At 40.9% G+C, this 12332-nt stretch overlaps 1 protein-coding gene across 1 annotated transcript; it reads right to left on the minus strand.

Moving 5' to 3' along the window:
• Positions 1-481: 481 nt before the first annotated feature.
• On the minus strand, positions 482-7006 carry pfn2b (profilin 2b). The gene is made up of 3 exons (XM_028403428.1): positions 6677-7006; positions 4364-4556; positions 482-2329 (listed from the first exon to the last, which is right to left on the minus strand). Exons 1-3 carry the CDS (start codon positions 6806-6808, stop codon positions 2232-2234), a joined length of 423 nt encoding a protein of 140 aa, XP_028259229.1. The 5' UTR covers positions 6809-7006; the 3' UTR covers positions 482-2231.
• Between the last annotated feature and the right edge of the window lie 5326 nt (positions 7007-12332).

Here is a 12332-nt window from a genome sequence, read left to right on the forward strand (position 1 = left end):
CTGATGAAGATCATGTGATGTGAAATCTGGAAATCAAAATCTGCCTGGAAGTGAAAGTGCTGCTGTTTCTGATTCAAGAATCAACTCTAAACCCCACTTCTCATTTAAGGGCACATTCATGCACGGTTTATGGCTTTGGGTCTCAGTTTAATCCAAACCCCTTGCGTATTTTGGTTGATTTGGAAAATTCAAATTATATGCTTTGGTCCAGATCAAGAGAACCAAACTTTTGACACCAGTTTGAGGAGGCAGGAGAAAATAGCTCTCTAGGGTCAACCAGTTTTTTCTGGATCTTTAGAGCAACAAACACCCCTCCCTCTAACATCTTTAATTTGATGAGGACCAACTACTTCATGAAAAGACCTGCTGTTTGGGTTCCAAAAATTCTTATGGACAGACATGAGTGGAATCAACCTACTCCTTTTAACGTGATCAGTATTCAAGTGAGAACACAACAAAAACAAAGGACAGCAAACTCTCATCTGGTTGGAATAAATTTATTTGATCTGTCTGTAAACAAGGTGATAAATCAACTTATGGCATTTCTTGGTTTTATGCATATGAAATCAAATGCATTAAAGAGACTGTATCCCAGATGTAAGAAAAAAAAAGTGGCGAAGAAAGGAAATGAACACATCAGCAACAGGACTCGAAACAGGTTTTTAATGAGTACACATATCCCACAAGCCCTAAACAGTGGAGCTGAAGCTAATAGAAAAGAAAAAAAAACAGAACATGAACACAAAAAGTGCCAATGAACTGACTCCTTAGTGAAGAGTGGGTAAAATCTGTCATACCACAGCAACAGATCTCTCTACATTATGGCACAGGATACACAGGTTCTGCAGATAAGTTTCAAACACCATGAGCGTCTTTGTTCTAATCCCATCTCCCATTGAGCGTCATTTCTACTTTTAAGTGTTTTTTTTTCCCTCAGTTGGACGTTACAGTTAGCAGTGCTGAGCATGGAGAAACTCACGTGAGACCCCAAAGCTCAGCTGACTATAGAGCAGAAGGCAATTTATTCCACAGTTTTGTAGTTAACACAGCATGGGTTTGTACAAATGTAGTTTTTTTTTTAAATGTACTAAAGAAAAAAATCTCCCACCCTTACCTCCCCTGTAGCTTCCTAGTTTCAATCTTAGCATTACTGTTGTTACCTTCAACAGAAGGTTAGCTATCATCTTTCACATGAATTAGAGCAATTGTATAAACACCCGAGCTTCGACTACACTTGGTCCTATAAAAAGAAAAAAATAAATTCATACTGGGCACACTCCAGGTGGTAATATGCTGGGATATCTACTGTCCAAAAATGGCAGCCTTTCAAAAGAAAATATATATTACAGGAACTGGCAAACAAAACAGTATTAAGTGCCTGAGCCATTGTTACTGTGGAATGTCCATGGGTGTTTGTGTAGTCACGGAGGGTGTGATGTCAGGAGGAGAGGCTACCAGCATCTGGATGAAACCAACAATAATAAAGCTGGTTCATGATAGAGCTGATCCAACCCCACACAAACACACACCAACCCCCATGTTTATTAAATGTACTCAGGACAGAGAGGTGAATAAGGAAGGAATGGTGAATGTTTGATGAGTCTTTAACGTTAGTGTCATCTGATTTAAACAAAGGGGAAGTGAAAGTTTTGGCAAGAGAGAGAATAGGTGTGTGTGTGTGTATGGGGGAGTGAGAGGGAAACGACAGTGGTCCAAGATATGCACGCAGTCTCACCTCCCAGACATGAAGGACATTTATAAAAAAATAAAAAAAGAAGACATTATGAGCTGTGTTACTGCTCAAGCGCTCCAAAGGCATCAACTGCTAGGGGAGGGAGTGTAGGATCAGTTTGGGAGGGACTGGAAGTGATGGGCACCATGACAAAAAGAGAGAATATGTAGTTCAAAATTGAGCTGTCGTTGAGTATTCTGCCAGATTTTTTTGCTGGTTAAAGTATACGTTTGTCATGACATCCTGTTAGCAACATGCTCATCTTTGCTATGGATCAACTTAAAGAGTGCTTAAAAAGGGGGGTAATGAGGGTACACAGTGCAAAGAGTGCTGAGGACAGAGGGTGGGGGGTTAGGGTAGGGACATGACAACAAAAGAGGGATAACAAATGGGGGGGGTGAGAAGACAGGGGAAAGAAAACTACAAACTAGGACTGAAGTAGAGTGAAATGCAACAGGGCGGTAAGGGTGAGCTGCTAGGTAGCTGGGTACAGGCTGCTTTAGTATGCTGACTTCCTCAGGTATTCAGCCATTTGAAATGCTTTCTTGTTGAGCTGCCCTCCGTGGACACCTTCCTTCCCCATGACCACAACCAATGCTGGAGTACACAAAGGGAAAAAAAACATAATAAATGAACAGGTATGATGAGTGCTGGCCTGGAAAATAAAAAACACTTCTTGCCTCTTTGGCTAAATACGAGGCTACATTGTTGGGGTCAGTGCCTGAACCCTGCGCTGTGTATAAGAATTGCTCCCAAAATTTTGTTTAACGAGACCATTTGGTGAGGGGGCATGGACGGTATTTTTTTGTCTACTTTTTTCAAGTTTTGTGTTTTTTTGTTTTCCTTTTTATTTGTTTTTTTGTGTTTTTTTTTAACTCTCCCTCAACTACACCACATACACTACATCAAAACTAAACTAAAACCCTGAATCCCTCAAGTATTTTGCCATCAAGTATGCCTTCTTATTCAATCCGCCTCCATGGACCCCTTCTTTTCCCATTACCAAGACCAAGACTGGAAGAAAAGAGACAGAGAAGGGACATTTAGAGAAGGTGCAGAGATCACAAGTGAAAAGAGACGAGCACAGAGCCAAAAGCAGCAAGCAGACGAGACAGCTACGGAGGACGACAATGGCACTTAAAAGGCAGAATGACACCGTTGGATTGGAAGGCTGTACAAAGCCTAAACATTCATTTTCTTATCAGTGCTGCTGGTGGTGGTAGAACAGGACAAGTCACATTACAATTAGGATGACAGAGTGCAACAGGAGGATACATGCAAAGCTGGGCGTCAGTCTGAAAGATCCTGTGCTGACCAAAAACAAGGCGCAGAGCCACAATTTAGTCATGGGAGTCTAGATCTACAGACCATACTGAAGGGCTGATCTGATCTCACAGAGAGGATCACCATCATAGGTCACCTGATTCAGAAGCCCTCCTTAGGATGATTCAAACAGGTGAAAGGGGACCTGAACCTACACAGCTTTTTATTTGGATACAATCACTGTATGCAGTTTGAAATGGCACATCAATATGCTTTACTTAAGTATTACACCTGGCATAGGAGGCACCTTTGTGTTCACTGTACTCATATCAGGCTTTACTACCTTCTATCTGTATAGGTTTTTGTTATACCTGTTAAAATGCACCATGCCAGCAGCAAAGAACAAGAAAGGTGAATCTTCTGGCTAGTAACTACATGCATATAACAGCAGCATGCGTGAAATACCTCTCCTCAATACATGTAAGAACCTGAGGTGCCCGAATACATATTTTACCCTAACAGGAGTGAAAGCATGTGAGCAGGGAGACAGACTCGTACTTTGAAGGCAGGGGAGTGATTGTGTTAACCAGAAAGGAGAAAGAGACATGCAGTTTTTTTTAAGAGAAAGTGAGGCCAGTGTGAGGAAAAGTCAAACCAGTTTGCCTTGATGCAGTCTCACCTGTTTGGCTTTAGCATCTTCTGGAAGAGGACAGGGTGTGGGGGGTCCACCCAGGCAACATGAAAACTGGCACAACTCTCAGGCAAGTCCCTGTGAAGGACTTTTCCTCAACCTAAGGGTTCTTATGCTACATAATTTGCAGCTATGATCTTTGTCTACAGACACTTCTTTGACAACTTTTCACATTAAGGGCCCACCAATGTTGCAGTGTTTATGGTCTCTGGTAATGACAGATCTTGTTATACATGGCAGAAACAGAAATATAAAATAATTGGAACACGCTACACTTAAAATTTTTGAAGGTCAAATAGGTAAAGATATCAAAATTTGTATTATTATATATGAAGATGTGTCAATACAACTGTGACCACCTTCAAGGAAGATCACATGCACTTCACTCAATTGTCTTGTTAATTCCTTTTCTTCGTCTTCCTGGTTCTTCCTCTAGTACCAAAACTGTTCAAGCAACAGCTTCAGTTTTTCCCCTATAACACACTGTTGAGATGCACTAGTTCCCCCTCATAATCCTAACTTACAACTATCCATCATATATTGAGGAAAGGTGCATTCAACATCTATCCCACATGCAACACACAAGTTGTAAAAAAATAACTAGGAGAGCTATTAAAGTGGACTACTGTGGCACTACTAAAACAATATGAAGTGATGAGTGTGAAAAGGATGCTTACTTCTGGCAGCTTTGCCTACAGAAATGTTGTATGTTGGCTCTCCTCCTTGACTCTTTGTCCGGATGTCCATTGTCCAGTCGCCGTCAGAATTGAGGCTGTCTCTGATTACAGAGCACTTTTTACTGCCTAAGGTCAGGCCTTTGGTGAAAAGTGGGCCTCGGTCTTTTCCTACTAACGCATCGATTTCTTCAGCCTGGTAGAAAGCACAAAAAAAGGAAAAAAGTCAAGTTTGTGTTAAATATAAATGAAGAAAACCCACATATTTAGACACAGCCTCTTGTATCTTATTCCTTACATTCTCACCCTTGCTCTCTCACAGAACCTACATTTATTGCTCTAAGAGCATGACTACCTTAAGGCCTTGAGACGTAAGTACTAAACAAAAACATGTTAATTCCTTTTCTTCGTCTTCCTGGTTCTTCCTCTAGTACGAAACCGTTTTGACTGGCTTAAAGATGTAAAACTTTGAATTAGGGAAGTTTAGGGATTATTATGGTCACATGATTTGCAAAAATATCTGTCTAAAAGTTAACATCACTAAGTTTTAATGGTTGAACATTGATCAATAAAAACAGGTCTGCTTGCTTAGCATTAGCACTGAGAACAGTTACCCAGCTATTCACAGAAGTCCCTCCTCTGTTTTAAAGGCGCAGCTGTCTCCATTATTCTGTCAGGAGCAAATCCTGAAGCCTCATAGGCCAACTGCACCGGTCAAAACATGTTGGGAAAAAAATCCAACATAAGGTACAGATACCGTAAAAAAAAATCTGTTTAATAATCGAAAGGTGTACAAAAAGTACTGTTGTTATTAAACATGCGTTTTACACAGATTTCATTTGGATCGATCCGCAAAACAAAAGGCGTCGCCCCTCACTTCCAGAACTGCACAGTCATGGCACACACGACCGCCTTCATGGAAGGAAAAGCGAGGAACTCAAAGCATTTCTATTGGCTCGGATATCGTTAGCATGGCGGCTAGGTACATGTCCGGGCCCGGTTGGTAAAATTAATTACACCAACGCCCGTCTCCCACTGGAGAGATCCAATTCTTGCATTCCCACACGAAGAATCTCGCCCTGCAGCAACATATTCTGTGTTAACTTGCTGCATTCCGATGAAAGGCGACTTCGTTTGTCAAATGTAACCAACCAGGTCTGGATAAAAAGCTGAGGTGGCGATAAGGTAAAGTAAACAATCGCTACGGCTCCGTGAAGTCTTTTCCCCACGACAAAAAAAATCATTACAAATCATTCAAAAGCAAAAGGTTATACTCGAGTGGACACTCCCAAGTAGCATTAGCTAACAGCCACACACTCCACACACAACAGCAATGCCTATCATGTAATAGCGTTAGCTAAAGGCCTTGTCGAAACTTCACAAATATATTTTCATTAATTGCTCTTAATTTATTTGCCAGACAAAATGGAGGCTAAATGAAAAGCTAAATATGATTGTCAAACAAGTAAAAGAACGTTCATATTAATGTCAGTTTGATTCAATGTGTTCAACGTGTGCGGTTTACAACACAGGCCCTTGCTGCTTGCAAATCATGACCCAGACCACACGTCTCGACGAGCTTCCATGAACAAAATGAATAAGAAACTGGGAGTGTATCCGCCATCTTGGAAAATAAGGGCGGTAGCGGCAGTGCGATTCACAGAAGCAAAATAGGAAAGAACCTCAAAGACCAACGGCACGCCAGCACGTCGGGGACGCATGTGAGCGCCGCTAACGTTAGGTTTAGAATGATTTTCCAATGGAGATGACCGGCCTGATTTCAGTGGGCTATAGTTATAGCTAATCGTTTTAACATTAATAAGTTACTAGTTAGCACCTTTTAACATATAAACGAATCATCCAGGTCATGACGTATGACTGAATACACGCTTGGAATACTTTGAAAATCTCTTATGCATGCCCCGACTTGCTCATCTTGTCTGACCGGTCTTAAAAGCAAACACGGGTGCCGCCAGCTAGCTTCCCATGTTAGCCTCTTTAGCTTCAGTTAGCGGTGCCGTTACTTATTAGCTTGGGTAATCTTTGGCTGCTGCGGCGAGTGTAAAAGAAAACTGGCAACAAACTACCACTCATCTGCTTTATTTTGTGTCACAAAATGAAGCTACAAAATACCGACGATGGGCTAAAAAGCTACGGTGCACACTTGCTAATGCATCCTGTGTGTGAGCAGCGGATACCATGTGTACCACACTCCTCATTCAGCAAGGCCCAGCTGTGCAGACAATCGCGCTGGAATGCAAAGTGTACATTTTTCCTCTACATAGATTACTGTAATGGCACATAGAGAATACTAACCGTTATGTGGGAGAAGGTACCGCCGGCATGCGATGCCCACACGTATTTGGCTTCCGCCGTATAACCAACAATGGCCGCGTCCTGGCAAGTGTCATCTTTCATCAGGTTTTCCACGTAGCTTTCCCAGCTCATGTTTATGAAATTAGTTCTAACGTGGAAAAAAGTACGCTGAGTGAAGTTAGATCGCAATCGTCTCCTGAGTGACGAAGAAACTGTGAGGAAGCTGTATTTATCGGTGGTTTAATGGGCCTCTAGCAAGCAAAACCCCCCCGGCTCCGTCACGTCCCAGCTTTCTTCTGGTCTAGCCAACGAAGAGAAGCCGCTGCAATCGGACAGGCACTTGGGTGTAGTCCTCTCTATATCACTCCGCCTGGGTCGTTGTTCGCCCTTCCTTTCATTGCATAATATAACCGCGCGGCGGAGGAATATCATGGTTGATCACGCTGACAAAAAGCAAGACAGCTTATTTTTTCTTGTCAAGTCTTGTCTTGGTATTTTCTGCGAAATCTACAGAAGTTGCACAAGTAAACTTTTTTTCTTTCCAGAGAGCAATCTTCTTAGAAGCAGATTTGGACATGGTATGTGTGAAACTGTTTTTGAATACACAATTTTCATGTTTTTTTCCCCTATCTTGCAGTATTCATATAGTTCTATACACATAACCAAATCTGCATTGACAGATTCACTCACATTAATTTAATATATATATTGGCATAGGGTGCGTCCTTCTTGTTTAACTTTAGTACAGTGCTTTAATGTCACATATGTCACATACAGTTTCTATAATGAGACACAAAAGAAGTGGTAAAAACACTAAATCACTCTTTAACAAATAATTAAAAACACATTTCCACTGGGGATGCTACATCTTATGTTACTATTGTCTGCATGCAGTTTGTATGTAAGTGTATGATGACCTCACCACTCGGGTGATCAGTTTAATCTTCTACAAGTGCACACCTATTGATGATGTCAGCATGGCAACATGCTATGGTGTGCTGTATGTACTGTACACGTGTTTGTGATCACTCCATGGAAACCATTAATAATGTAACCATGTGACCCTTAGGATGATGTTGAGATTCTCTCTCCATCTCCACCTCCACCATGTACTCACAGGCTCACACTTAAACAGTGTCCAGCTTCCTCTGAGCATGTGTACAAAAACAAATACAAGGAGTGAGTTGAAAGCATTTATCAGTGACTTGAATCCCAATGACACAACACACACTATAACCCACACAGTTCATCAACACTAAATTAACTTTTCTGAGCCGCTACAACTTGCTTCCTTCATGAAGCCCTGCAGGATGTGATAGTCTTATCTCTTTCCAGAAACTTTGACTAAATTCTTTCCCTCTGCAGAAGACTGGGTGCAAAAAAAAGTTATTAATTGACTAGCCTGAAGCAAGAGAGCAGGGCACAAATGCATGTCAATCAGACAGCCACACCCATATCCTGCTCCACTATTGGTTGTCTACAGTTTCCATGGCCACCTCTGTTTTCACTTCTGCCTTGTCAAAATAGTACCATATGCAGCAAAGCCACTTAGCATGTATATGAGTCATGAAGGTTTAAAGCAGCTAACTTGTTTGCTTTTGCAAAAGGCTTAGTTTCTGACAAGCCCATTAGCATCATGCATTGTCATCATAACAGCTGGATAACACAAGGCCCTTTTTGTTGCAAGTGCACTCTAGGAGTGTTTAATATTGTAATAATTGACTTAGGTAAACTTTGTTTTAGGTCAGCATATAGTTCACATTGTGACTTCTAACACCTGGTGCTGTGGTATGCAGAGATGCATATACCATCTGTCTCCCACTGATTTACAGCTTTAAGTGCACGTTGCCATAAGATACAATCTTCTTGTTTCTTTGCCTGTGGTTCGTGTCTAAACATGCAGAGACTTCTAATGTGAAATGTTGAAGCTGCAGGGAAGCAAAAGGTTTTGACAGCAGAAGTTGTCACTGTTTGCTCTGAACCTGCTGACAGCTTGTATTATTTGCGTTTATAGCTCGTGACAGTGACACAAAGCATTGCGTTCTTGTCACAGGTCACAGAATGAGGAACAGCTTACTAAAATTTTCTTCCCAGGCAGGTTTTTACAAACAAAAAATCCTAGGGGATCAGAGGAGGAGGAAATGAGAGTTAGAATAATAAAAACAGATCAAAGTGTCGTATAATATCATATATTGGAAAAACTTGATTTCACATTCAAGTTTTCATTCAACTTTGGACGGGTGGGGGTCTATTTTAGTATGTATTAAGTCCAGTATGGTTCGTAACTTGATTTATCATAGCAATGAATGATAGAATAGAATGTACTGGTACTATCATCAGGACTATCCTTTCATTATTTTCAAGAGCATTTCTACAAATTACAAGGCGCTTTACCCATAATTTGGCTTTCAGAATTCCTTTGTCAAATGCATGTTCTGTTTTGTTTGTCTAAAATTAAAATATTGAATATTTACTGAAGGCCTGACCCTGATCTTCTTTAAGGTGCTTTAAAATATGTTTAAAGAACTTTGTTTAAGGTTATAAAGAAGTCTGTGGTCCTGCTTTGTCTGAACTGAAGATAATTCAAGCCTTTTTATTCACAAGATCAGCTCACACGTTGTCTCATGTAGAGTTTTTTTTCAATCTATACTGCACTTATTGCCCAAATGTAACCATTTGGGCTGCAATCACACCACAAATTTGTAAAGAGAATTTTCATTTACTTATATTGACCCAGTTAACAAGCTGTCTAATGTTGCAGATATCTGGTATTAGAGCTAGTTTAGTGGTACACTGGCACTGCTTTAACAGAAAGTCAACATAACAACCAACATTTTAAAGAGTTTTTCATTCCCTCCTGCTGCAGCTAAGGTGCAAGTCATTAAATATTGAGCGGAATCAGGTAGAAGATGGAGCAGTGGTGCTGCTATTTTTTTTCCCAGGAACATGTCTCCTCTCTGCTCTCCGGGTCCCGGCCTGGTACAGACAAAGAAAATCAATAACAGCTGAAGTGGGGGGCAAGGGATGCACACAACATCACCATCTGAGAAATCAAGTAGAACGCTTTGACAGATGAGTTGTCAGAAGACACACACATGCGACGAGTGTCCTTTCAAAGATGTTTATGGAGGATGTTTATTAAGCAAGGTCAGGTCAAAGCAGGAAAAAATGCAATCCTCATATCTGTTTTACATGTGACAGACTGGGTTAAAATGTGACAATCAGCTTGTGTTGCTCCAGTAGCCTTTACACCCTGTGTGAGAGATCAGCGGGGCAGATCAAAGGTGATCCATCTGCTCAGGCAGCAGTCAGTCTGCATGTGTCAGACACACTGGGACATACAATGAGGCCTTCACAGAGCCCTGAACACCCCCTCATCAGTGGAATGGATATACTAGCTCCACTGATCATGAATGCAGTATACACACACCCGTAACAAACACATGCAAATTAAGTCTAAGCAGACGCACGCATATTTTCTCATATGAGCTGACACATGGTTCACACACACACACACACACACACACACACATGCAAAAAGGTGAGCTTACATAAGCCCACAGGCACGGTAAAAGCAGTGGGTTAGTTTGGATTTGAATAGCGATGATGCGGCCAGAAAGATTCACCTGCTATAGACAGAAGAAGAAAGGCTACAAATAAAAGAGATTATCTTCTTCCTTTTCTGATTTGTCTGTAGTATTAAAATGGGCAATTGATAAGTATTCGGCCAGGGATTAAATAGGAGAAAGCTAAATCTGGGATATCTGCAGGCAAGATGGACCAGGGATGGATTACTGAACGGGCCTACTGGGCTCGGCCCCGGAAGCCCGAGCCTGTGCATTACCATGTAACCCTAACCGATAACCAGCCCATTGACTCATACCGTCCAGTGTGGTAGACCACCAAAAAAGAGTCACAAGAGGATCATAAACAGCTACTGGAGACAATCAAAAAGATTCGCCATTAAGAGCTGAGAAGACGAGTGACAACAGGGCCATGCTCTAGCTCATGAGTCCTGGTTAGTGATGGATGCTTTATTCACATGATTTGACACCATAAGATTACATATCCCTTGAAGAAGGAGTTCAGTGGGTGCCATTGTAACAGTGATGATGGTGTAATGTATGCAGGGGGACCCTTTCAGAAGATCCAAGATGCTTATAATGAAGGGGCCCAAATGCTCCACAGGCATTAGACAAAGACTGTAGATGTAGGATACAGCTTCTTGGAAAATAAATCTGAGTCATATAATGCAACATAACGTGAGAAATGACTCAATCAAATCTTGCATAAATAGAAGAAACACTTCCTCTGTGTCGGGAAGCATGCAGAGTTTCATTCTGGAATGAAACTCTGCATGCTTCCTGTTCCTTCTTCCGTGTAAAAACTCCCTTTTTCTGACGCTCTCTCCATAAAAATGCTGTAGGAATGTAGCTCATCCAGCACCCACGTTTTGTTTCCGTAAAGGTCAGTTACAGTAAACACACAAAGATCCTCATGTGATTTTATTTGTATCTATATCTCAGCTGATTTATATCTTGTTCAGGACATTTTTTTTATCCAGTCCTGCTTACACTGTAGCAGGAGAATGTACAGACTGGATATAAAGCCCCACTGTTCTGCACTGATGAATAGTCATGATTCAGAGTGAAAGTAAAAGGATATTTTCCTTCTCCACTCAGTTTCCCTGTTAACTGAGTCCCTTTGTACTTTTTTTTTTAAATCATGAATTATAGTTTCAGAATTTCTGGTGAAACATGGATGCAAAGTCTCACCACAATTCCTGAACCCAGAGTATACCTTTGGTATGTTCTGTGGCAGCTGCATCTGTGAAGTCTGACTTGTTCTGGATTTGTCTTGTGTGTGTTGCTAAACTTTGTGAGGTCAACCCTTGAGTTTCAGTAGGTGGCGCTGTTCTTTTCTTCTTTCTCTCTTCATGGCCTGTTTCCTTAAACATGCATTCAAAACAGATTGAAATAATAAACCACAACACAGTTTCCACATAAGATTTAATTTTCTGATGCTAAACAAAAACAAACATAAGTTAAAAGCTTTCATGCATGTGCAGTTTGTGCAGTCATCATTGTACCAACAAGTCATTAAACATGACATGTTGAGATGAAAACACATAAAAAGAGATGATTCTTTTATACTCTGCTGTGCCTGACTGGATACCAGTGATGGAAAGATAAGATGACATAAGAAACGTTGTTGAATTTTACAGCACTATTGAGCATTAAGTAAAGAATGCAAAATACAAACAAAATACAAACAAGGTACAACCTATACAGTATATCTGGTATGTTGCTCAGTTGTTGAGCGTATTGTGCAACAAGATGAACATCATGATGTATATATACATATACATATACTTAAAGCACAGTCCTCTGATTTCAGTGAGTGAACTTCAGAGCAGCTCCTTAATGTAGTCTCTGTAGGATGGAAAAGAAAACACTGCGTTTGTTTTGTTTATTTTACTGCTCATTTAATTACCACAGCAGTAAACATGCATGTGCAAACAGCTCCTGTCAGGTGGGCATGACATCGTTGGACTGATGCTGTGGTTGTTTTTTTTTCTTTCTCTCTCTGCTGCTGCCTTATTGATAAACTCTCTGTAGAATGAGTGATTCTACAGTTTTAACTGAACCAGCACACC

This window comes from Parambassis ranga, chromosome 4 (genome assembly GCF_900634625.1).
Source record: "Parambassis ranga chromosome 4, fParRan2.1, whole genome shotgun sequence".
In the NCBI taxonomy this organism is placed as follows: domain Eukaryota; kingdom Metazoa; phylum Chordata; class Actinopteri; family Ambassidae; genus Parambassis; species Parambassis ranga.